Consider the following 27,058-nt stretch of genomic DNA (forward strand, 5'->3'; position numbering starts at 1 on the left):
CACATGGCCCTCTAAAGGAGCACCCCCTTCTGTAATTCCATTATGATACCGAAGGTCTAAAATGAACTATCTGTACTATTGATAACTAGGCAATCAATGGCAGGTGAGTTTAATGCTTCCCCACTGCCCCAGTTAGTACAAGAGACAGGCTATGGGCAGGGTGAGTAGTTGGCAAGAGGGGAGAAATTATACAGATTGCATATCTGTCATTCATTCCACATTATGTCTGGGTGTCAACCACATTTTCTCTCCTCATGTTGACAGACATCAGGCGGTAAAGCAGCCACAGCCAGCAGCCAGTGACGCATTAGCAAAACGAAACAATGATATATTTATCTTAGGGGAACGGTGTATAGAACTCCTGGAAGCATATTGCCTATGGAGGGTGGTGGGAGCAAGGGAAAGTTGTGAGTCAATGGCGTGGGGAAGCGGGTTGCTTAATATATTATGTGGGATTGTCACATAAGCAGTCAGAGTTGCCACTTGATTTTTCAGGCTCATCCCTATTTCAGGACATTGCCTTCCTATTGACTGTAGCGGGTGCTCTTCGTTTCACCAAGTCCATAGATTAGAATGGAGGCTGCTTATTTTATTTCGGGCATGTTAAAGCTCTGAAGTGTCTCCCCCTGCACACACTCCCTTTTTTCTTTTTTTGATAACTTAGTTTCTTCAGACAATCGCAACGTGAGGTGGTGATAGTGCCTGTAGCTGATTCTGGACCAGTGACAGATGGGAAACAGCCGTAGATAGTGAGGGTGGGATGATCTGTTTTTGGCAGCCCCTCTGTCGTTGCCTGCGCTCAGAATAGCTGCTGCCGTGACCACCCTGGCCTTCTCGTGTGGGTGTCTGGGGAGGGGCTGCAGCAGCTGCTGCCAATCACCCTACAACGATGGGAGACGGTCCCGGAAATAGAATTTCCCATCGGGATTGTTACACTTGGGGAATCAGTCCATCTTTTCACTGAATAGACCTTTAGAGAGATCTCGGTCCCCCTTTCTCTCTCGAAGGTCCACGGGAGGCCTCTCCCACCCTTCCAATCCCCTCCCGCACAGAGCGATCAGTTTCAAGGACATTTTAGATGACAACTGCTCCTAGTATGGGTGCTGCCACTGACACAGCCCAAATGGATTTAACCTCTTACTCAAAGGTTGGAACTGAGGCATGGGGAAAAGACACACATTTTTAAAAGTTGCTCTTTTTTTGTTTTTGTTTAAATCTGCCATTCGTCCCATTGGGGTTTCCAAAGCAGTTTAGGAAAAATGCATGCAAAATGGATTTTTAAATATTTTTAAAAATAATAATATTCCAGCTGCACAAGAAAACCATCTGATTATCATCTCCGCAGAGGAGGGGTAGTTAGCATGACAACCCAATTCTTGTCAGCAGAGGGAGAACCCAGGAGCCTGTTTCCCATTTTCCGCAACTGGCATGGCCACCTCCCAGCTACCTCTCGCCTTTTTTAATAACTCAAAAGAGGCCATGCCATCAAGGGGGCAAATCAATGGCTGTTAGTCATGATGGTTATACAGTGGTACCTCGGGTTACAGACGCTTCAGGTTACAGACTCTGCTAACCCAGAAATCGTACCTCGGGTTAAGAACTTTGCTTCAGGATGAGAACAGAAATCGCACAATGGTGGCACGGCGGCAGTGGGAGGCCCCATTAGCTAAAGTGGTACCTCAGGTTAAGAACAGTTTCAGGTTAAGAACGGACCTCCAGAACTAATTAAGTTCTTAACCTGAGGTACCCCTGTATATTACATACAATATTGGAGTCACTATGCCTCTGAATACTAGTTGGTGGACTCCACATGTTCTGCTTGTGAGCTTCTTCTAGGCATCTGGTTGGCCACCATAGGAACAAAGTTCTCAGTGAGGTAGGCCACTGGTCTGGCCAAGCAGGGCTCTTCTTAAGTTCTTAACCCCAGGTGCATCACTTCCTGTATTGAAGCTAAAACATCTCTTCAAGGTACCATTCATTCACAGTTGAGCAGAACTCTTCACTGTGTGCTTGGCATGTGGTTGAGAACATTTATACTTTGTGTGTAAATTCACCTTACAACTGGGCCCTCAGATTTAAAATGAGTCTTCATTACAAGTAGTATAAGACTTAAAAACAGTTCTTAGTTTCACCTGCAAAAATGCTCAAAGAGGAGGGGAGGAAGAAATAAGGTGTGCCTTTCTACCCTTCAGTGCTTACCACGTTACTATCAAGAGCTCTGGCTTCTGCCACTGTCACCCCTACTTCTTAGAAAGGGAGGAGATATCAGTTGTTGCTTGGGTAATGACGGTAGCTTGACCTATTCCTGTCGGTGTTTGATGTTTGCCCTGACTGTCTATGGTTGTCATGGAGATCTGGCAGCTGAACTGATGTTTTGAGTGGCAGCAGGGGGTGTCCCAGAGATTGAGAGGTACTGGTGGGGGTGCTGTCTCCAGCATTTGATGTGAGAATTCACAGTTCTCCGCTTGAAAGGGCTTGGATTTCAGGGTGGGTCTGATAGTCTGAATTCTTGATGGGGTGTTCAAGCACTTTTGAGCATCGCTCCCCTCTGTGTGGCACACAACATGTCACTGGCGCTTGGAGATGGAGAGGGGCAGATGAACTGAAACTAGTTCATCTGCCCCTTGCATTGCTCCTAGGTCCAGAGTCCTGCTGGTCTTTTCCTGCTGCAGCCTGCCTCCTTCAACCTAGCCAGGGAACTGGGAGGTAAAGCCAGATGATAAGCCCTTGAATAATGTCACATGAAACCTTCCTTTACTACTGGGTACAGAAAAGCATTGCTGGCTCCATGTAAGCTGCTCCCAAATAATGCCAATGGACAAAGGTTCTCCATATTCTCTAGTATTTGTCACTGGCACCCATCCCAAATTGCAGTTTTCACTGTCGACAGAGGATCAAAGTGGGCAATTGCATTTTAGCCTTTCTGAGCTAGTCACACATATAATTGAACTGGGTGTCCTCATAGTGCAGTTCTACCATATTGGATAGGCCGTACCACCACAAAAGGATGTAGCCTTAGTAAAGTGACTACTCCCCTTGTAGTCTAATGTACCCAACACATGATTCTTAGGCCTATTTGCCCTGCACCTAATGTGCTCCCACCACTGGATTGGGAAGTAATGTGGGACATAAACACACCATTAGTCATACGTCATATCTACCCTGTCTACATTTTGATGCATTTTCCCCAAACTGGTTCAATCTGAATTGAGAAAAAGAACAACCTAGCTGTGTTATGTATACACAGCCTTAAGTGGGATCAGAAAAGTGATGAAATAACTATTCATTTTGCTGCATTTTTAGGCCACATAATAACAAAGTTATCAAGGACAATTACGATAAATGTTTATTTTTAGCAGAGACACTAATTTCCAAGTGGAAACTCAATGCCACCTTCCGCTCAGGTTGATGAAAATTCAAGTGCTTAAAATGGAAGCACAATAGTTGATTGTTTACTCCTATGGCTGAATTTATATCACATTTTCTCCCAAATAGGCAGTTTTCTTGTTGAAAATATTCCTAGCTTTTGCTTTTAGGGCATACATATATCAGGCCATAATCCACGTATTCTACAAGAGTAACCAAGTGCAAAGAATTCAACGAAGCCACAGAATTGTATAAAAGAAGAATAGTTCATCTCAATACAGTCAAACCTCATGTTACGTTTGCTTCAGGTTGAGCATTTTCAGGTTGCGTCCTGCAGCGACCCGGAAGTACCGGAAAGGGTTTTGCCGCTCGCACATGTGCAGACATACAAAATGACGTCATGTAATGCCCTAAAAGAGAACATAATGAAAATGATTTACAGGTGGTACATGACCCCAGTCAAGCTTGCAAAAATTTACCATTTGCCCAATAATAAATGTTGGAAATGTAATGAGACGGAAGGTACCTTCTACCACCTTTGGTGGACCTGCCCAAAGATTAAAGCCTTTTGGGAAATGATCTATAATGAAATTAAGAAGGTCCTTAAATGGACTTTTCCTAAGAAACCTGAGGCTTTTCTCCTGGGCATGGTCGGCCAACTGGTGCCAAAGAAGGATAGGACTTTTTTTATGTACGCTACTACAGCAGCAAGAATTCTTCTGGTAAAGTATTGGAAGATGCAAGATGCAAGAACTACCTACTCTGGAAGAATGGCAGACAAAGGTGACAGACTTCATGGGACTAGCAGAAATGACCAGCAGAATCCGAGACCAGGGGAGAGAGACAGTGGAAGAGGACTGGAAGAAGTTTAAATTATATCTTAAAAACTGTTGTAAAATAGAGGAGTGTTGAGATGTCAAGGGGTAAGAAGTAGAGAAATACAGCGGCAATTATTAAGCTTAAAGAAATTTAATGAAAGGGAAACAGTAGATAAACTGATTAAAGGGTTGCTAAAGAACTTTGGAATAAGGATGCAGCGAAAGGGAGGTATGGGGAAGTCGATATATGTTCAATGTTGGGTATGTTTTTGTTTTGTAATGTGTATGTCTTTTATTATGTGTTTGGAAAATCAATTAAAAAAATTATAAAAAAACACACAAAATGACGTCACATGCATGTGAAGAAGCGGTGAATTGCGACCTGTGCATGCACAGACGTGGGTTGCGTTCTGCTCATGTTGTGAACGGGCCTCCGGAATGGATCCGATTCGCAATCAGAGGTACCACTGTATAATTTTGGGAACAGATTGTAGTTTAAAATAATTATAAAATGTAATGCTGAAAACACCACTTTGAGGCATATGATATGGCCATGCCCTATGGTGTCTTCTTTCTGGTCAGAAATTAACTTTGCTTTTGCAAAATCCTTGGTGTTTGCAGATATCCACACACTCTCTAATTATATTTTTGTGGTGTGGGGACTGATGAACAACAAAAGTGAATCCAGCAAGCTGTTATGGTTCCAAAGATGCTTCTACTACAAGACTTGAAAGATAAACACCCACCATCTCATACTAAGTGGTCTGAAGATCTCACTGGTTTTTATGCATTCAAATGCATTGCTTTCTCATTTAGATACCTGTTTGGACACATGGAGTTCCTATACTAAGCTATACCTTTAAGATATAATTTTTGTTAATCTTATCCCTAATGTCAGCTGATGTTACATATTTCTTTTCCTGTCATATTTGCAATCTTAAAAAAAATAAAAAATACAACATATCCATACAAATGATACATTAGATGGGCATCACTTAATCTGAGAATATGAAATGGGGCAAAATTTACTAATTTCCCGAAATGTAGCCTCATATGAGAAAAAGGCTTTTTTGTCTATAAGTGAGATACAAAGAGTTTGTATGGCTGCAAAGGATTAATATGGCTGCATTAGGATACTCGGCAAAGGTACAAAACTACTCTGTATATATTTGCAAGGATCCTACTTTATAATATCTTTGTCTTATCAGCTGAAAAACACATTTTGTACTTTCTTATTTTATACACTGTTTTACAGAGAGTACATGCATATAATTTAAAATTAGCTGGTAGCAAAAGACTGTTACTATGAGCTTTTAAAGCATTGATCTTGTTGGCTGGGGGGCGGGGGAAGCACTGATCTGTTGGCTAGGCAAATATTTTTTCCTGTAAGCCACAGAAAGAACCACTTAGATAGGGCAAGTCATAGTGAACAGAGGCGGCTTCCACAAATGGTGGGTCATTCAGATCTGATTTTTCTGTGTGACCATTTGACAAGTTAGCTTCGTCACATTCCAGCTTCTTCATTTATAATATTCATTGTTATTTTGCCGCTGGCCGTCACACACCAGTGGGTGAAGTTTGGTAGACTGTATTTGGGCTGCGTTTTTCTGTTCCTTTCAGCGGTCACGACAGTTATCTTGCATTAAAATGAGGAAAAACAGAGGGTTGTGGGGTTTTTTTGGGGGGGGGGGTGCATTTATTTATTTATTTATTCTCTTAAAACAGAGATCTACTGCAAAAGCGATAAAGGCTCTGCACAAGGCCACTGTAGTAACTCTGATCATCTTATGCTGGGGTGGAGGCCATGGCAGCAACATCCATGATCATGGGCGTAGCCGTGGGAGGAGTAGGGGGGCAGCTACCCTCCCCCTAAATCAATAAAAATCAATAAAAATACATAGCAAACTAAGTTTCTGTCCCTCCTAACAAAAATCCTGGCTACACCTATGTCCATGATCATCCAGATTTTCACTGTTTTATGAGGATACTTTAAGGAAATGTAAAAGAGACGCTGTTGAAGTGGCCTGGCAAAAAGGGAACTGGACAGATGCTGAAGAAATCAGAAAGGGTTTTGAAGAGAAACCAATGTACCTATAGTAATGGCTGAATTGCCTTGCACCGTGTAGAAAACCCAAGCCATATGGAAACTGCTCTTAATCTCCATCTGTACAGCCCACCCTTTGGAGCTTGCCACACTTTTGACCAAAGCACTGGACACAAGCATAGTAAGTTTTGACTTCATATGCAACATCAGTTTCACAAGAGAACAACAGCTGACATTCCTGCATTGCAGAGGGTTGGATTAGATGACCCGCACGATCCCTTCCAACTCTACAATTCTATGATGCTATGAAAAGTATGAACCCTGCTGGCTGTTTTTCTTCTTTTTAATCACTTTGCTGTTGACTTTTGTTGTTGTTGTTTGTTTCTGTTTTTGAAGGATCCACTGGTGTAAATCTGCTCCCTTCCTTTGCTCTGGCCACTGACAGTGCTGTGTCTGCACGAGTTGGTCATTGATGTGTTCTTCTATATATTTTGTGTGTATGTGTATGCTTTAGACAAATAACATATCTGAAATCAAAATTAGGTTGATTTAGAGAGCAGGCAAGAGAGGGTAGTGTCCCTGGAGTTTATTAGCAAGAGATTCCTGCTGCAGGAGCTCCCCCAAGTGGGAGAACAACCAACACCAGCAGCAAAGCTGCAGAAGAGCAGGAGCCTGTATGCAGCAGGAGTGTATGCAGCACTCTGCAGTGCCATGGCTTGCAGTTCACTTAACCCTTGCAAGAGACAATCCAGTGGCTAAGAATCCCTAGGTCTTGGAGAGCCAGGTTCAGATCCACACACAGCCACAAAGCTCTATGAGTCACGGTGGACCCAGTCATTTTTGTTTGTTTGTTTGTCCCAGCCACTCTGGGCAGCTCCCAACAAAATATTAAAAACCACAATAAAACATCAACCATTAAAAACTTCCTTGAACAGGGCTGTCTTCAGGTGTCTTCTAAAAGTCAAACAGTTGTTTATTTTCTCTCTCGCACACCTTAATCTACCTCACAAGGTTTTTGTGAGGCTGCATGCTCTTTGAAAGAAAGGCAGGATATAAAAAAAATTTGCTCAGTCCGAGGGTCTGAACCAAGAGCCATAGAGGAAACAATATGCAATGGCTGTAAAGTGTTAAATCAGGTACATGTACTTGTGACCATAGAATCATAGAGTTGGAAGGGACATGAGCGTCATCTAATCCAACCCACTGCAAGGCAGGAATCTTTTACCCAATGTGAGGCTTGAACCCACAACCTTGAGAATAAGAGTCTCATGCTCTGCCGACTGAGCTATGCCAGGTCTTCAGAGATCCATTAGAACACAATTCAGAGGGACTGTAAACTAAAGCACATCATAGCAAAAGTCCCCTGGAATAGCTGCAGAATGTCCCAAGAATTCAGCCCCACAATATCAGTCAAAATCTTCTTTGAAGGAAGGGTACTCCCTCTATCCAGCACATTTGCTTAGGGAAGGAAACCCATGCGTGTCTTACATGTGTTGTGACTTCATTAAAGCTGGACAGCTGGCAGATATGAGCTAGATGAAAACCTGGATTTCAGTTCTACTCTAGGCACCAACTTGCTCAGAACAAGTTATTTATTTGCAAAATAGGGATTTTGAAAAGCACCTACCTCATAGGAAAGTTGTGAGAAACAAGGGGGGTAAAAACAATATACTGTACATCTAGATTCAATTGCTATATGCAACAGTGATAATAAAATAAGGGCTCTGAAGTAATTTGCATGTATTTTCAATCCAGTATTCATCTTCACTTCAACCTGTGGCGCTGAATCATTTTCTCAGAAATAGACTTAATTGGTAAAGCATATGAATTTTATTCCGACAGCAGGGTGCACAATGTTTTCACAAATGCCGAGATAGTAAACAAGGAAAGAGAGGTTCATATGAGCTTATAAAGGCCAGAGGAATACGTGCTGAAGTAGAGGGAACAGATATTAAAATAAGGCAAAACTAAACAGAGAGCCGCGTTTAGAACAAAAGTCAGGCAGGCCACTTGCCATTATGTAGGTACACCATGTCTAACATCTCTGTATGGTTTCCCCAGCCTTTCGCACATACTGTGCTGCACTATTTATGCAACCGTGACAGCTGGAAAATTGATTTCTATCTTAAAGAAAAACAGCAAAAAACACTGTCAGGAAGCAAGTTCCCACACCAGATTCAGGTCTGCTTACAACCACAAGAATTGCAAAGTGAGAATCTGACCTAGCAAGCCAATGCATATTTACTCAGAAGTAAGCCCCATCTTGTTCAAAAGAGCTTTCTCCCAAATAGGTGGGCATAGGATTGCAGTCTGCTCCTGAAAACAGACCTTCTAATTCTCTGCCCTGGCACAAACGCCTCATTATGCAGAGAATATAGAATCATAGAGTTTGATCTCACCTGCAAATGTGATTATTCCGTCCTATGCTTTAGGGCAGAATCCTACACTGAAGCTGTGCTGGCTGATGGGCTGCAGCAGGGATGGGAAATCTTCAGCTGGAGGGCCATACTCTCTTATCGACAACTTTCTGGGGACCACATGTGGGGCAACAGATGTGATTTTTACCTTTGTGTAGGAGGGTACGTTCCAGTGATGCAAAAACCAGAGGTTTCCTCACTCCCCAATTTTTTCTCTGCAGGCAACCACGATTCAAAGACACATTCCTGGAAGGCATTGGTGAGAAGGGTCCAGCCAGAGAGACCTGGAGGGCTGGATATGAACCCTGGGCTTCAGGTTTACCATCCCTGCGCCATAGGATATGGTGCAAGACTCCTTACTCTGGCCATGCCGACGGCAACACACGTTACAGTGGTGGAAGACTCAAAGACGCGCTGACAACGGAGCCTTAAAAGTCATGGATAGGACCAGTGTTTTTTGTTTTTTTAATTGTTTAGGGGTACTCTCATTTTCCTACTGATATTGAAATGCTGCCCCTCAATGAGGCCAAACTGAGTCACAAAATGTTTAGGATTATGCGTCTCCCTAGAAAAAAGCACTTGGTGGGACTTTGGTTGCACACAGCAGGAACACACTTATGCCAACTGCAGGGGTTTGTGTTTCCCAACCTTGTGCCTCCAGCTGTTTTTGGACTACAATTCCCATCATCCCTTGCCACTGGTCTTGCTAGTCAGGGATGATGGGAGTTGTAGTTCAAAAACAGCTGGAGGCACAAGGTTGGGAAACTCGGGTCCCTTCCAACTGTAGTTCAGCGATTCCATGAAAAGGTGGCTTATTATGGCAAGCATCGCGTTTGCAACGTACGGCCAGCCCTCCACGCCCGGCGGCGGACCTCTGAAGCGGCGTCCCGGGCCCTACCGAGAGCTGCCTGCAGAGGGGGCTCCGCCCGCCACTTCCCTTCCCAAGGCCCAGCAGGCCCAGCGCAGCCGGGCGGGGCGGGGCCGGTTCTTGCTAGAGAGGGAAGCGGCGTGGGTTTCGTTCTTTGGCCGGGCCGGAGCAGGGCAACCATGCAGGTAGTATAAGCTTGAGGGGGCTTTGCTGAGAGGGACGGGGGTGGCAGGAGCGGGAGGCCTCGTGGCCTTGGGGCGTCCGCGCAGAGGCGAAGCCGGGTTGCTCCGGTGCCCCCTCGTGACTCGCTCCCTTTCCTTCCGCAGGCGAGCTCCAAGCAGGCGGCGCAGGAGCTGCTCAAGTTTATCAGCCGGAGCCCCTCCCCTTATCACGGTAAGACGGAGCCCGGGACCGGGGGCTTCACGCCCGGGAAGTACTTCTAAAACGGGAGGTCTGCCATGCATTTAAAGCACATGTCTTCCCCCTGAAGAATCCCAGGAACTGGGTGTTGGGAATTGTAGCTCTTCCGAAGGAGTAAACTACACTTCCCAGGATTGTGTGGAGGGGGGGTAAGCAGTGTGCTTTAAACGCGCGGTGTGAGGGGTGTAGATATGCACAATTGGGGGGGGGCGGGGCGGAGGGTACATAAGGAGATAACAGAAATCACTGGGTTAAAGCTGGCCGAAAGTCCAGCGGTACCATTATTATCAATTTATGATGGCGTGGAAGGTTCACAGGCTGGGAAGGACTTGCTCACAAATTTATTAACAGTTGCACGAGTTATCATAGCTAGGAACATAGCTGTCAACTTTTCCCTTTTCTTGCGAGGAATCCTATTCGGAATAAGGGAATTTCCCTTTAAACAAGGGGAAAGTTGCCAGCTATGGCTAGGAAGTGGAAAGGGGCAAGGTGGATATAAAATGGAAAAATGGTATAAAGTGGTGTGGGATATAGCCATTAATGATATATTAATATGTGCTATTAACGTAAGACGGGTTGTATGCAGGAGAAATGAATTTGAGGAGATATGGAAAGTGTTTGTAGAATTCGTACTGTTAAAACGGAAAGGGGTCAAACCATCGCAAGAGGTGTTGAAATTTTGGGAGGTTGGATAGTTACCATGGAATGGTCTCGGGGTGGGGTGCACATTTTTATTCTTATTTATTTATTCTTATTACTCTGTCAAAATAAAAAATAAAATTATATTTGAAATAAATAAATGTGAGGTGTATGCATTCTAGTCAGGAAAAAGCAGGGCCATTAGGGCTGTGGAGAGGGGAAAAGGCCTGAGGGCCAGATAGAGACCTTGGGTGCTGCATTCAGCCCTTAAGCCTGAGGGCACCCACCTTTAAGATCTTCTGCTGAGACTGGGGTCACACTTGCACCATTAAGCACTCTTATAGCAGTTTAACATTCATGGAGAATCCGGGAAACTATAGTTTATGGGTGCTGGGAATTGTAGTTCTGTGAGATCAGCACCCTTAACAAATTGCAGTTCCCAGGATTCCTAGGGGGTTACAATGACAACAGTGGTATGAATGTTTTAAATGTATGGTGTAGATGTAACCTCTCCAGGTGACCACTGTGTCAGATGTTTGGCATCCAGCGACAAAATAAAGGGCTTTTATCAGCCTATAGTCCCCCTGGGAGCAACCTTCCTAAATTGCCTTACCTGGTACTTATGCTCTCTTTTTGGCACCAGGCAGGGGGGGAAAATGTTATTTGCCCAATCATTTCTAACTTGTAACTTGAGTAGCTTTTAAGGATTTTCATCCATCTTACTGTATTTGTACTGTGATACAAGTTGGTTGTTCACTACCTGAAATTCTGGATAAGTTAGTATTTAAATGTTTTTAATAATAAAACTTTTGGAAGATTATGGGATACTTTTCATTCCACTTTCATAATTTTCTCCAGAACTTTAATGCATGCATCATGTTCCTTATCTGCAAGTCTTGGTGAGCATAATGTACCATTCATTGAATCATCTGTTTCATTTCCCTTGTAGAGGCTCAAACAGGTTCTGCTTGATTCAAGGAGGTTCACTGGAGCATTTTAAAATACAAGGAGGGTGGTTTATCTTCTCCACTGTGTTGGATGCTCAGTGGGCAGAAGTACAAGCTCAGGCTTGTATTCAGCTAAATTCTAATCAGAGTAAACCCACTGAAATAAATGAATCCAAGTTAGTCATGCCCATTAATTTCAGTGGATCTGATCTGATCTGGACTAGCACTAAATATTACTCACCATTCTTTGTTAAGGTTTCACACTTAATTCTGATCGTTGTGCAGAGATGTCACAAGAAACATTTCTAGGGAAAGAGCTTTAGAAGGGCAAGTGCTTGAGCCCAGTGCAGATGAGAACTTATTTACCACAAGTGCTTTTTCTCTGTACCCTCTTCGGCTCAGTCTGGCCTCGCCTTTCCTCACATATTTATCTTGCTTTCCTTAATACATTTCTTGTTTGCTCTCTGTGGACATCTGAACCCAAAGGGTGTTCTGAGCTGTTGCCTATCCTTCCATGTGCAGGGGCGGCAGCAAATCCTAATCACTTCTGTGAAGGTGTGGTAACATGGATGTTCACCTGCAGAGGCTGGGAAGCCACAAAAGGCTTTGTAGCTGAGGCTATGCTTGCTGCTGGGGTAGGGTAAGCAAGTCAGGATGATAACATTACAATATGACTCTCACACTTGAGTTCAAGAGTACAAACAGGCCTGTGAGTGCAATTTAAGCTGCATTATGCTGATTTTGGTATTTTGGCAGGGATGTGGGGTATCATTCAGAGTCTCATGTGCCGGGGGAAATTTCATTATTTGTTTACCTACCTATACCCCAGCCTTTCAAAGCTCTGTCATCAAAACTTGTGGGATAGTGAATTCCAGGTAGGGAGGCTGCCGCAGAGAAAGACCTTGTGAACCCCAAAACCAAGACAAATGCACCCAGTGAAAGACCACCTACCAGCTGACCTTAGGACTCAGACATATTGGGAAGAGGCGAGATCTGGAGGTGTATGTTCCCAAGCCATAAAGGGCTTTGAAGAATAGCCAGCACCTTGAGTTGAACTTGGGGATGGACCAGCAGCCAATGCAGCTGGTATAATAAAGGAGATCCCAGGATCCCAGCACTTGTCCCCAGTTAAATTTCTGGGAGGAGAATTCTACATCAACTGAAGCTTTAGGCTATCCCCAAGTGAAGAGCATTACAGTTGTCCCAAAATTGGGGGAGGGGGAAGCAGTCCCACAAACTTCCACCTTGTTCAGGGCAGCCAAATATCTCATTGAAGCCTGCTTCTGCATGCAGCTTGGCCAGGTGGGGGTGAGTGTCTTCATGCCCCCTTCATGACTGCTTGTGTTTTCCTCTCTTGCAGTGGTGGCCGAATGTCGGAGCCGCCTGCTTCAGGCTGGTTTCCAGGAGCTGAAAGAAACTGAACACTGGGATATCCAGCCTGACCGAAAGGTGTGGAAAGAGAGCGGCTTCTTCCTTCACTTTCTTATTTGGGAATTGGGGTGGTGGGAGAAGGAGTAGGGTGCTCCAGATGAGGCCTCTGCCAGGCACCCCATCTATGGAACTGGGTAAAACACTGATGTCTCCAACTCTTTCTTTAACCCCTCTCCCTCGCCATATTAGTATTTTGTGACCAGAAACCTCTCGACATTGATTGCCTTTGCTGTTGGGGGACAGTACCAGCCAGGCAATGGCTTCAGCTTGATCGGAGCCCACACAGACAGTCCATGTCTGCGGGTAAGCAGCAAACCCCCCCCCCTCAATACTGCCTAGCATGCCCCTAGGTACTCTTTAGCATTCCTTCCTTCCTGCAGCCCTCTGTTGTCTCAGTCCTGCATTATTTGTCGTCTCCCCCTTTGCATTGACTTTCTGTGAACAGGCCTGTCCCAATACCCAATATGAATGGTGTGGGGAACCTATAGCCCTCCAGATGCTGTTGAATTCCAACTTCCACCAACATGGCCATTAGTCGTGGTTAGAGGTGGGACTCCCAACAAAAGCTGGAGGGCCACAGGTTCCCCATCCCTGCAAATACTGCTTTCGGCCGCTCCTTTTGCCTATGTTATTGGATCGCCAGTGTTTGCAGAATTGTGATAAACTTGCTTGCTCCTTCTGGCAGCAGTCTGGACAACATCCCTTTGGATTTGCCATCTTCCACTCCTTTTTTAAAAAAAAAACACAACAACAACTGTTGGTTGGGATTTTTTAACTGGACTTACTGAAATGCACCTTTTAACACTAAAGAAAAAGCAATGGACCAAATAAATGCATACAGAATACCAACCAATTGAGCGCATAACTTGGTATATATGTGTACGATGAATGTAACTGCAAAAAATCCAAAGCTGCCACCCACTCTTATGATAATAACTCTGGCCCTATTTCTTGTTGGGTCAGTTCCTTACAATTTGAGGAGCTAATTCTGTGTGTGCTGTTGGGATATATGTATGAATGTCCTTGTGTATCATCCAGGTGAAACGCTGCTCAAAACGTAGCCAGGAGGGCACGGTCCAGGTGGCTGTGGAGACATATGGAGGGGGCATCTGGAGCACCTGGTTCGACCGTGACCTCTCTGTTGCAGGAAGAGTCATCGTCAAGGTTAGTCCTGGCCGGGGCCCTGCACTGTGGTGTATACTATGTGACTTTAGGAGCTCTTCAATGCTTAGGTTTTTCCAACTGGAAGAGACCTGACTTTACCTCCAATATTGCAGCCATGTCACGTTAGGGCAGGGGTGAGGAACACTTGCCAGCCTAAGAGCCAAATTCATTTCTGGACAGCCTTCCAGGGGCCACATGCCAGTGGGGATGGGGGTGGCCAGAGACAAAAAGTGTACAAAGGAAGCTAATTCAGTTTTTATCTTTGGACAGCTGAGTAATTTCTACACACACACACACACAGTCCTCTCTATCTTCTATCCAGACACCCACAAGGTATTATCAGAGGACTGTCACGGCTGAAAATTGGCCGCTGTTTCTTTAAAAAGCTGGGTCAGCATGAGTCAGTGGACTGCACCATATATATAGAGTGGGAAATGTTAGTTGGTTGGGTTGGTTGGTTAGTGAAAGCTGGTAGTGTTGATGTGTGTACAGTTGGTCAGTTGAGTTGATTTTGCAGAAAGACTTTTAAGAATAAAACTCTGCAAGGATACTGTTCTTGTGGACTCTTTTATGCCGACAAGGGTCCGAGGACCAGGCTGAGGCAACAAAGGGAGGTCAGAACCCTTTTTGGTTTTTTTACAAACACTGACAAGGACATATTCCAGTTACAAAGAAACACTCAAGGAGGGCAGGAAGTAGACCTACTAAAGGGTATGGCTGAGGAGAGAAGAGTACCAAGGGCCAGATAGAGAGACTTGGTGGGTAGGGTTGCCATATTTCAAAAACCAGGACACCTCCAAAATTGTTGAGCCAAAAGAACTTGCCTAAGATCCAGGACAAAGCGCCACCTTTTGGAAATCTCTCCCCCCTTTGAAATCCAGATAATGTCCCGGAAAATCCAGACATATGGCAGCATTGGTGGGCTGCATTGGCCTGAAATCCAGGCCTGAAGTTTCCATCACCTGCACATCAAGGCCTATTCTTATATTTCCTCTGCAGCCTGGGAGCTGCTGCAGTAGGACTGGTGAACTTGGCCTTCTAGATGACATTGGATTCCCACCATGCATCATTCCTGATCATTGGCCACACTGGTTGGGGCTGACAGACGTCGGGAGACTCCCAACAACATCTGAGGGCCAGATGTTGTCCTGTCCTACAGCATGACGTCTTCGGTTGCCACTCCAGTAATGTGAGATCCTTGGGGTCACATGGCTGAAATTTGAATGTGGCTACTTCCTCTCCACCACTGCCCTGGGTTAGGTGTGAGAAATAGCTCAGTTTCCACAAGTTCAAACTCTAGATAGCTCTGTTGCTCAGTTGTTGCTTTTTTCTTTTGATTTTAGTTGGTTGTCTTGGTGTTTTTTTTAAGTAGTTTGTTAAATGCTAACATGAATTGACATATTCTGAATGTGCTCGATGAAGGAAACTGGAGTGTTTATCATGTGGAATAATCAAGCATGCATTGCATTGTTTTGATTGAGACTGAGATACAACAAAGGTGCCAACAGCGAATATCCTTCCCTGGGGACAAAGTCCATAAAAGTGTTATTAAAAACCAGCAATTTTAATCTTCTGTTTAATGAATTACCCGATCAGTGCTTTCTGCCCTGGTAAACTTGAGTGTGTTCAGTGGAGCTGGTTGCCTAGCTACACTTGAGTAGGACTGGAGTCTAGTTCAAAGTGTGCCATACTTTGCATACTTTAAAGTACTTGTTTGAATATGACTGAAACCAAAAGCGATGAAGAGATGAAAGTTCTGATCAAAAAGATGTTTGGGGCTTTGTTCCATTCTGCAATTCTGTTCACACCTACACCTACCTGAGAGTAAAATTAAACATTAATTTAAACCAAGTGGAGATGAGGTTCCTGCAAGCATAGGTGCATGGTCTGTGTGGGCCAGAAGATTTATTAAGTGGGAATGGAAGGGTGCATAGTTATGGTGACACTCTTACCAAATTGAAATGTGAAACTTTCTAAACGTTCCTCCAAACTCATGTTCTAAAATGCCTTGAGCTGTCATAAATGCTCTTAGTTGGCATATTTTGAGAACAAGGGTCTCTTTTTTGCATTCTTTCTGATTTGCTTAAATACAGACGCTCAGGGCTGAAACAGATCTCTTCTTTTTGTTGTTGTTTTTGAACAACTTTAAAGGAGGGAGGATCTCCCATTTTCATCCAAGCCAGCAGCATAGGGGGTGGGAAGTATTCTCTCTCCCCCCCCCCCCACACCCCACTACCTCTGAAAGCGCTAATTGTCAGTATTGGTGAAACCATGAGCAAAGTTAAACTATTGGTCCAATCTTTTCCAGTCTCTCCCCCCTGCTAAGCTGCCTCCCCCCCCCCACATGGGCACTTTTCTTAGATTGTTCATGATAGCTCTATTTTCCAGAAGGGCCATATCTTGGTGGAAGATCACCTGCTTTGCAATTTGATCCCTGGTTTGATCTCTGGATTCTGCAAGTCGGGCAGCGAAGGAGGCCTGCCCGATACCGCAAAGAGCTGCTGCTGTAGACAACACTAGGCTGGGTGGACCAGTGGTTCAATGAGAGCCTTTACCTCCCAGCTGCTGCCTTAATCCCGCTCTCCTGTTCCTCCCCTCACCCACATTATGCCAGTGGGTGAAAGTGGCAGACTGACGCACACCCTTCACTTATGTCCCCCTTCTGTGTTCCATTTCAGGACCTGTCCACAGGGCGCCTGGAGCAGCAGCTGGTGAGGGTGGAGCAGCCCATCCTCCGCATCCCACACCTGGCCATCCACCTCCAGCGCAATGTGAATGAGAGCTTCGGGCCAAACACAGAGCAGCACCTGTGAGTGTGTAAACTGCTGTTCCTCTGTGCTCATATATTCCATGGTGGGTTGGGGCGAGGGGCAGCAGGCTTGGCTGGCACTCCTGTCATTTGCCTTTCAGCAAGAGAGTCAGCTGCAGAGTTTGATCCGCTTGGGTGATGGGGAATGACCTTAGCTCACAGGAAGACCAACTGCTTGGCATGTAGAAGGTTCCAGGCTCAAGATCCCCAGCATCTCCAGGGCTTGGGGGCTGGGAATGGTCCCTGTCTGAAGCCCTGGAGAGCCACTGCAAGTCTAAACAGCACCAAGCTAGGTGGACCTGACTTGGTATATATGACAGCTTTCTATGTTGATACAATACTCTGTGCTTTAGGATTGCCTAGAGAGGCCCTGCTCTGGATTCTGTGTATAAATCGTATCAGACTGGCTGGGACTGGAGGGCTTACTGGCACCCCATCTTTATTTGGTTTTGTTTTTTTACTTCCAATATTTATAGACCACTTAATGTTCAGAATTCCTAAGCGGCGTACATAAGTTTTTTTTAAAAAAAACTACACCTTATAGAGAAAAAGAATAATTAAAATTCATTGTAAAAGCAGAAAGCCAATGGAAAATGCCTGCTGAAATGATGGTCTTTGTCACGTGCCTGTCTTAAGTTTTAACCAAGCCATACCCACCTGCCCTACACCTGGCCTGTGTGATCAGCATCACCTGCCAAGCCTTGTGCATAGCTCCTTGCATGGCTCTGTGCCAGCCCCAACAATCAGGTGGTGCTTGCACAGAGCTGTGCATAGTGTGCTGGAACCCTGACACTCAGCTGATTGTCAGGACTTCAAAGCTTCATGTACCGTACAAGCAAGAAAGTGGCCCACCTGACATGGTTGTGACACCAGGTGGTTGACAATGGGGCAGCCCTGCCAGCATGTCTAACTTGGCCCATGGAGATGATAAGGATCCAGGATGCTGGCTGGATCCAGTTCTCCACCCCTGGTCTAGAGGACCACAGGTTCCCCAGCACTTGGCTGTTAGGTACCAGGACCATGCTCCCAATATGATGAGAGAGGATGTGATGGCAATGGGAGGGGATGTTCCCTAAGAAAAAAAGGTGAGGCGTAGTTACAGAGTTTCTTGCTCTGCCTGGGGGGCTGACTTTCACCAAGTGGCTTCTTTGGAAGTGTTTTGTGCTGTTGGGTCTTGGTGGCTCCGTGGGCTTCAGTTGCTTCTTGGAGCCAAATTTCCCAGAAAGCAGCAATAATGAGCAAGCCAGTTAAACAGCCAACACACCTGCCGTTCCCAGGGTCCCGATTCTGGCCACAGAAGTCCAGGAGGCCCTGGAAAAGAAGACGTCCAAGACAGACACAGCTTGTACCTCATCTCTCCAGGTAAGACCGGGGGGCGGGGACACAAGGATGCTGTTGAATTGGCTGGAGAGGTGCAGTAGGCAAGTCCAAAACAAAGGGGAGAATTGACAGCTTCCCAGAGTGGAGTATGTCTCTTTTACCTTCTCACAACTTTTCTTTCTCACAGAGTCGTCACTCTCCAGCCCTGCTGGCCCTCCTCTGCTCCCAGCTGAAGGTGAAACCGGAGCAGGTGGTGGAGATGGAGTTGTGCCTGGTGGATACGCAGCCTCCTGTGAGTGCCCTTTTTAATTAAATAAATAGGCAGACAGATAGACAGATAGTGCATTGGGGTTGGCAGTGGGATTTTGGTTTTGGACAGAGCTAGCTTTCTAAGGTTCACATGTTTGAACTCATTACATTTTCTAGCTCCATGCAACTTTCCTTTAGCACAGCAATGGGGAACCTGGGAGCTTCCTACCAGCCAGCATGGTCAGTGGTGGGGGTTGTAGTCTAGCAACATCAGGAGAACCACAGGTCCCCCACCCTTTGGTCTGAGAGAGAGAGAGGCGTAGAGAGAGATGCTTATTCCAGTTTCTCATTCATCTCCTGGGGAAAGATCCCAGCTGCTACTCTCCTACCCGTTTGCAAAACCTGCAGGGAGAATGTGTAGTGTAGCAGACAGACTGAACCAGGGAAAGGTTGGTTCCAGCTCAGGATTTTTTCTTTCTGGTGAATCCTCCTCCAGACACTAGGTGGCGCCTTCAGTGAGTTCATTTTCTCCCCTCGCCTGGACAACCTCCACAGCAGCTACTGTGCCCTGCAGGTGAGTACTTTGTGCGGTCGGGGGGGGGGGTGTCGGGTCAGAGATGAATCCTCTTCTGTGATCCATCAGTGCCATGGAAAGGAGCCATCCTCTAATCTGCTCTAATAACTTGTGTTTTCCCCAGAAGTCACCTAGAAACTACTTCTAACCCTTGCTCTATTGTTTCACATTCCATCCCCACCCCACCCCATGTACTAAAATCACCCGTTACTCTTGCAGTCAAAAGGTGGGGTGACCCATTTAACCACTTTGCATGGTGAAACTATTCCTATGTTTGTGGGAATGGCTGTGTGCAGAAATATACCTCTGGGGCTCTCTCTGTGTGTAGCAACAGGTAGAGAAACATTTCAAATCTTGGAGGGGTTATGCAGAACCACAAGGGTTCCAGCTCAGATGAAATGGAATACTGTGGTTTACATGGAAGTAAACCACACATGCGGGGGGGGGGGGGGTGAGGAGAAAGTCAGAAGCAGCCAAGTGCAATGTTTATTTATGTAGCATCAGGCATGGGCCTTGGGTCTTTTGTAAAGTTTTGTCAAAAGGTAGGGCATTGACAGGTACAGCTTTTTCCTTTTTTTATATAAATATGTATTTTTTAATTTTTCCAACATACATTTATAATATCCAACCTAAATTTATCACATATTTTCTCTTTTGGACTTCCTTCAGCCTCTCTAACAATCATCCATTATTCAATTTTTTAATTACACATTTCCTAATTTTTATATTGCATTTTATATACCTTCACTCTCTTATTTTTCTTCAACACAATATTACTCAAACATTCACAGAGCTTCTTGAAATCCCACTAGCGTTATTTGCTCATCACAAATACATTTCAAATAATCTGAAATTTTTCCCCAATCTTCGATGAACTTTTGGTCTCGTAGATATCTGATCTTCCCCGTTAGTTTATCTAGTTCTGCATAGTCTATCAGTTTCATTCTCCATTCTTCTAACATCGGTAGTTCCTGCTTCCATCTTTGGGCCAGTAGTATTCTCGCTGCAGTTACTGCATATTGGAAAAGTTTGCAGTCCTTTCTATTTATCTCATTTCCTACTATTCCTAAAAGAAAAGCCTCTGGTTTCTTAACAAATGTATATTTCAACATCTTTTTCAACTCATTATATATCAATTCCCAGAAGCCCAGGTACAGCTTTTTCCAGAACTGTTGCACTACAGCAGAAGCAGCATGTGATTTTAAATTCTCCTTTTTGTGAAATGATTAAAGGCACCAGTTATCTACCCTGGTGACACTCTTCTCCCCAGTACACCAGCTTTCTGACATGGGACTGCAGCTTAAGAGTTGAGCCCAAGGGAGTCCTTCCATTTGCTGTAGTTAGAGGCCCAAGACAGCTGGAAGCACAAAACTCACAGTCCCTGAGCTTGTATACTTTCCCAGATACCTAGGATGGGCACAGGTGTGTGGAGGGGACAGACATCTAGTCAGAAGCCATAAGTAGTCTTTCCTGTGGTGCCAGAAGGGATCTAGCATTGCAGAGAAACCGGCACTACTCTTTAAGAAGTCGGCTCAGTAGAGAACCTTTGCAAATGTTCAGGCCACGGAGGCCGGTCTAACCTACAGACTAAAGAAAAATAGTTCAATTGTAAGTACAGAATTTCACGTACTGAGAACATGAAGGGAGACGCTGACATGGTTTCTTTAAGAAGTCAGCTCACAAGACAGCAACTCATAGACTAGTAGCAAATATTTTTGTCCCAGGGCACTCCCTATCCTGCCCCATTAGGCACTCCCTAACCTTTTCCCCTTATGTTTTTCTACAGGCGCTGATTGAATCCAGCAAAGAGCCTGGAGCTCTTGCCAAAGAACCAAATGTGCGCCTGGTTGCACTTTATGACAATGAAGAGGTCAGTATGAGACAGTTGTGGATGGGCAAGGCTACATTCTGGGTAGAAAAGAGGGAAGGGCCATAACCCAGGGGTAGAGCATCTGCTTTTCATGCATCAGGTCCCAGGTTCAATCCCCGGCATCTCCAGGTAGGAGAACTGCTCCTAATCAGTGTAGACAATACTGAGCTAGATGGATCAGTGGTCTGACTCGGTATAAGGCAGCCTCCTATGTTGCTGCAGAAGTGGAAAGTGAAATCCTGTTCTGAGCATTAGGTACCCCTGCCCGTATGGGCCAGTCGTGTCTGACTCTAGGGTTGTGCGCCCATCTCACTTAAGAGGCCAGGGGCCAGTGCTGTCCGGAGACACTTCCGGGTCACGTGGCCAGCGTGATGAAGCTGCATCTGGCGAGCCAGCGCAGCATACGGAAACGCCGTTTACCTTCCCGCCAGTAAGTGGTCCCTATTTATCTACTTGCACCCGGGGGTGCTTTCGAACTGCTAGGTGGGCAGGAGCTGGGACTGAAAGACGGGAGCTCACCCCGCCGTTCTGAACATTAGATGAATATTATTATTTGGAGAGTGGCTCCACCTGATGGTTTGATAGATGATGGGGGGAAATGTTATGAGAAATTAAGGGGCAGAAACACGTCTGCTCTCTGAAACATTATTAATTCACATATGAAACACCTTTCTTCTAAGGAGCTCAAGGATGGCATTCCTGCTTCTCCCTGTCTCCATTTTATCCTCAGAACAACCCTGTGAAGTAGGCTCAGCTGAGAGGGACTGGCCCAAGCTCACCCATCAACCTTGCTGGTTGAGTGGTGATTTGAGCCCTCGTCTTCCAGGTCCTAGCCCAGGGGTGGGAAATGTTTGCTTCTCCAGATGTTGCTGACTCCTGTTGTCCTTGACCATTGGCCCTGCTTGATGGGGGCTGTATATCAGCAGCATCTAGAGGGGCAAAGGTTCCCCACACCCATCATAAGCCAGCATTCCTAACTGCTGCATCATACTGAGATGGGAGGTGGAATATTTCTGGGTTAAAAAGGCTCTTCTTGCTGGCTCCTTACTAACTTGACTTGACTTCTCTGGCAGGTTGGTTCCCAGAGTGCACAGGGGGCTGGCTCGCTCCTCACTGAACTTGTCCTTCGGCGCATCTCTGCTTCGCCCCAGAACTTGACAGCCTTTGAGGAAGCCGTGCCAAAGTCCTGCATGATCAGTGCTGACATGGCCCATGCCGTGCACCCCAATTATGCGTGAGTATGTTGCTGTGCCCAGCAGGAAGAAATGCACGAGGGTTTAGCAAGTATTTTACTAAATATTAGGCATTCTGCTGTGAATTTGCTGGCTTGCGGTACAAGCTGAAAAGTTGGCATCTGTTGTGGAATTCGGCTTTCAAAGAGGCCTTGCTTTCATTAAAAATAAAATAAAACCCAGTTCTCATGGTTTTATAAATGAAATTGTTTGACACTTAAAACTGTAGGATAGAAATGTAAGCTGTCTGCCTTACCAACTCTCAAACTTGAAAATCCTGAGGTCAGAAACATCTCTTTATCAGTTTAGGCTAATCTGCAAAATTCAAGTCATCGACTTAAAGGCCCTCCCTCAATTATAACAAGGGAGTAAGGCTCCCTAAACTGTTGAGCAGAGGTCCTGGGCCTTGGACCCCTCCAGAGCAGAACTGGGGAATCTGCCCCCCCCCCACTGCAGACGTTGTTGGACTCCAAATCCCATTAGCCCCAGCCAGCATGGCTGGTGGTCAGGGATGACGGGAGTTGTTGTCCTGCAACATTTGGAACCACCCTCAGGGGTAGCGTTTTGGCAAAGGACATGGATTGAGGCAGAACCAGTAGTTATGTTCAGCCTTCCCCGACAAATGCACTTTCTCTCTCCCAGGCCTCATGGTCCTAGAAAACAGTTTGGGAGTGTCGAAGGCAGCGTATGCTGAAAGTCAGAAAATGGAGGTGCTCTTCTGCCTTCCGAGTTTGGCTTGTACTTGTTCCAGATGATGTACCCAGCGCTGAATCTGCCCCCTGGCAAATGGTGCCCTTGGGCTAGATGCAGCTCTAAGGCATCACTGTCAAGAGGGTCTTTCTCATCCTGCCGCTGGCATATGGCAGTGCTCCTCTTCCCCAGAATGCCTGTCTCCGCTCTAATAAAAGTCCTTTGTGCATAAATCTGCGTGCAGGTGTTCTCACTGACACATCAGGAGCGCCATTCTGCCCCCCTCAAAACCCTGCTTCTTTTGAAATTGCTCCCAGGCATTGAAATTCGAAATTCAGCCTCATGTTTCTAAGAGTTTGGATGTACTTGGCCAGGGTCTAATTTGATGCTCCCTTTTGCAGCGACAAGCACGATAAGAACCACCGTCCAGAGTTCCACAAGGTAGGTGACGAGGCCACGAGGCAACAATAAAATGTGGAAAACTAAGGCAGACCCTCTGCAAGCAGTAGCAGAGTCGTCCTCAGCGCAAGTTGAACGGGGGAGATAGCAAAACTTACTCCTGAAACTGAAGTTAATTCTTCTTTAAGACCTGATAACATTGGTTTTTAATACACAAAATTTTGCCTCTGAATGTAATAATGAGCTTTTGGAGATGCTGGTGGGGTGTGTGTGGGATTTGCTTTTGCTCCCGTAGCCTAGATGTTGGGAAGTATGCCAAAGGTTATTCAATTGCTGGAAACAACATGTTAGTTACAGTCCTGTCCTTTTCAATATTTGTGATGTATACCTTACAGGCTGGAGCTGCAACAAAATATTGTAGTGTGCAGTGCCCTTGTTCTGGATTCAGCCAACTGCCCCTGCCATTCTGATAGGGTGTTTCATTTCATTCCCCCTTGCCCATTATTCAGTATCGTGTGCCCACTGAGCATGCTCAATCCTCCTTTGGCTTTTGGGTATTCCTCCCCCAAAATAAAAATATTGTAGCACTTCTGCAAACTTTAGGAGCTTGCCTAAGTCCCTTAAGATTTTGTATTGGGGTAGTGGTGCTGTTTTGCCTACATAAGCAATGACACTCACACCTAGCTACGGTAGATGGAAGGAATGATTATGCCAGTGGATTTTTCTGTTGTGGGGCAGGGGGCTTGTTCTGGGACTTTGGGTGTCTGGTGGCAAGCATTGGTCCCATCCCATGGCTGGGGGGCTCAAGGCAGTTGCTCGTCTCCTGATCCCACAAGCCAGAAGAGCAGAGGGAAGAATGTCTGAAAGCCCAAAGAAAGACATGGGCTTATGCTTGTTTCTGTGTGGGATACATAGAACTACTGCATTATTCTGGGGCAAGATTGCCATAGGGTAGGTCTCTGCTTTCCAGTGGTTCCTTTTGGTTTCCACACCGACTTCTTTCTGTTGCAGCTCATGTTTCGGGAAGCAAAGCTTTATGTTCTTGATGTGTGCAGACCACATCTCCTTTCTTAGTACATCTTTTTGTTCTGAATACTCTGGTTTCTTGCGCAGGGCCCTACAATAAAAGTGAACAGCAACCAGCGCTATGCCTCTACTGCTGTCACCGAGGCCCTGATCCGAGAAATTGCCAGCCGTGTGGACGTCCCCCTGCAAGTAAGCATTGTTCCTCTCTACCTCAAGAGCTATTCCCAAGCTTTCCCGTTGCACTTAATGACTGCGGCCACTAGAGGGTGAGTTTGGATCGGCCAGCGTAGTGCTATGTCCCTGTACTGTAGATTCTGCAGCCAGGGACCAATGGGGCAAGATGCCCCATCTGCCATTGGGGGGCGGGAGATGGGACCAGAAATGGTGGGCCTTCAGGATTAAATGCTATGGGGAAGGCCTTACCCCTTATCTGAAGATAGGTTTTTTCCGCTTCCTTCTGTCTCCAACCCCTGGCTGTTCCTTCTTGGGTTTTAAGGTCTGTGGAGTGTTGACAGCATTTCCACCTTATGGCTGTCTCTTGATGCTGGGGTTGTGCACATAGATGCCCAGAACCTTCTCCCCAAAGACCTCCTCCACTCCCATCATCGACGCTCAGTAGATCCATATCTGGCCGCCCTTCTTAATGGCCTCGTCCAACAACTAAAGGGAGTCCCCAACCCCTGGACAGTGTCAAGGCCAAATCAGCTGCTCAGGAGCCTTAAGAGAAAGCAATTCATTTGCCTATTGCAGGAATTCATGGTTCGGAATGACTCTCCCTGCGGCAGCACCATTGGGCCCATCTTGGCCTCCCGCCTTGGCTTGCGGGTCCTGGACATAGGCTCCCCGCAGCTGGCCATGCACTCCATCCGCGAGATGTGCTGCACTTCCAGCGTCCTGCAGTCCATCACTCTCTTCAAGGTGGGTGGCAGCTCAGGTGGGGCAGAGGGAAAGCATTTGCATTGAGCGGATCTGTTTTCTGCTGCCTCCAAGGGTGTGGGTGTGTGCCCAGGTCTCCCACCCACCCCTTTCCCAGGTTGTCCTTACAACAACCCTGTGAGTTAGGCTAGACTGAGGAAGCCTGAGTGGCGTGAGAGAGGAGTATCTCCTTCGCAAAGAAACTCTCTTGTCACGGGCCTTGGCTGTACGGTTGGGAGCAGGCCAGGAAAAGGGGAAGGGCAATGTAAACAGAGAGCTTTCCTTCTGGCCCTGTGTATTGTTCGGGGAGCAGGTTGGGGAGCAGGGGGGCACAAAGTGTGAGAAGAGCTTGGCAGACAGGAACATACGTATCGAGGTCACTATCTTCCCTGCCCCGGGTTGCAGGTTGAGCCCTGCTGCCGCCCACTCCCTATCTCTTCCTTGTAATCTTGTCTGTATGTTACCATGGCAACGATGGTGCCCTCCAGTCGGTGATCGGTTTCTGTGGCAACATGGTGCCTCACGATTCTCCTGCTGCCATGGTGACGCCATCATATGTGTGTGTTTGACAGCTGCCCCATTCCCCCCCCCCCCGAGGGTTGTTCTTCCCCCACCAAACCTGACTCTTCCTCCTCTTTCTCTCCTCCTTCCTTCCTTCCTTCCTTCTTTCCCAGGCCTTCTTTGAGCTGTTCCCAGTGCTGGATCAGGGACTGCTGAGCAACTGAAGAGCATCTCAAGCACAGGAAGCGGCTAACGCCCCCTCTCCCTGGCCAGATAGCAATTAAGGCACATGTTGTACAGCGGCTCATGGAACGACTGCTTCTGGAGAGTTGCATCTTTCCCCCCCTTTCTACAGTCATTTTCCAAAAGAGGCTGGGCATTTGAGGCTTGCGTACAGCCAGGAGGGCCTGATCCAGAGAACCAGTGCCATAGAACAGCTCATCCTCGCTCCTTCATAGCTGATAGAAAACTTTATTCAAGATAATGACATGTTAAAGGGCTATCTACAGTCATCTTGGTGCTTTAAGTGGGCACTGAAATTATGGGTGAAATTCCAGCATTGAATAAATGCCAAGTGATGCATACTTTTAATTGGATCATCCCACTCCCACATCCTTTGCTCATTCACTTGGTTGGGTTCTAAAATAGCTACCGCCCTGTGTGAAGTGCCTCTCTCAAAATGTCAATGAGAGATACTGGCTGCCAAGCAAGCAATGTCTGAGAGGTATTATATACACAGGCAAGTACACAAGATCACACCAGGTAGATTACGTTTGTGGGAATGCACTGTTCAGCACCATTTTCTATCCATAATTCTAGTAGCTGGGGGGGGGGTTATTTTATCTTGCCATGGATGAGGGAATCCCCAGAAACCTGGCTGCCTAGATACCATAGAGTTGCCATATTTCAAAAGTGAAAATCCAGACACACAAAAATGGGTTGACGTACGTTCTGATTTTCCCAGATAATTTCACCTGGACACTGTTTTTGACAGCCAAGTTCTGGCAATTTCCAGGAAATTTTGGATGTATGGCAGCCCTAAGATACCAATGAATGGAATCTCCTTACTCAGTTTGCTCCAGAAGACTTGTTCACTGAGCATTCCTCCTGAATTGTTTGCCAGGAGGTTAGATGACATTGCATCAGTACAAGTGTTATCCCACACTTTCCTGTGCATTTTCCCATCACTTATTGCAAAGAGCATAGGCTTTAGGAGAAGCAGGTTTTTGGCGCAGGATGTCCTGGTCCACTGTAATTGTGCAACCAGAGTTTGCCAGTATGTGGTTGAACCCAGTCTGAAAATACTGATAGTCTGAAAGTGCCCTCAGTCCCTATGCAGGCCTGGTCCTGGGAAGTAGG

At 46.0% G+C, this 27,058-nt stretch overlaps 1 protein-coding gene across 1 annotated transcript; it reads left to right on the plus strand.

Moving 5' to 3' along the window:
- The first annotated feature begins 9,560 nt into the window (after positions 1–9,560).
- Positions 9,561–26,290, plus strand: DNPEP (aspartyl aminopeptidase). The gene is made up of 15 exons (XM_081884218.1): positions 9,561–9,698; positions 9,840–9,906; positions 12,880–12,968; positions 13,140–13,253; positions 13,989–14,114; positions 16,793–16,923; positions 18,201–18,285; positions 18,431–18,535; positions 18,989–19,066; positions 20,853–20,936; positions 22,010–22,170; positions 23,260–23,299; positions 24,371–24,472; positions 25,034–25,201; positions 25,873–26,290. The coding sequence occupies exons 1-15, from the start codon at positions 9,693–9,695 to the stop codon at positions 25,921–25,923; spliced, it is 1,407 nt and encodes a 468-aa protein (XP_081740344.1). The 5' UTR covers positions 9,561–9,692; the 3' UTR covers positions 25,924–26,290.
- Positions 26,291–27,058: the final 768 nt, after the last annotated feature.

The sequence above is a fragment of the Podarcis melisellensis genome (genome assembly GCF_964234715.1).
Source record: "Podarcis melisellensis genome assembly, chromosome: 1".
NCBI lineage: Eukaryota > Metazoa > Chordata > Lepidosauria > Squamata > Lacertidae > Podarcis > Podarcis melisellensis.

Coding starts and splice junctions, on each gene's coding strand:
- DNPEP (XM_081884218.1), top strand. Junction 12,969..13,139: donor ATATCCAGCCTGACCGAAAG/GTGTGGAAAGAG, acceptor TCGCCATATTAG/TATTTTGTGACCAGAAACCT. Junction 18,286..18,430: donor CTTGTACCTCATCTCTCCAG/GTAAGACCGGGG, acceptor TCTTTCTCACAG/AGTCGTCACTCTCCAGCCCT.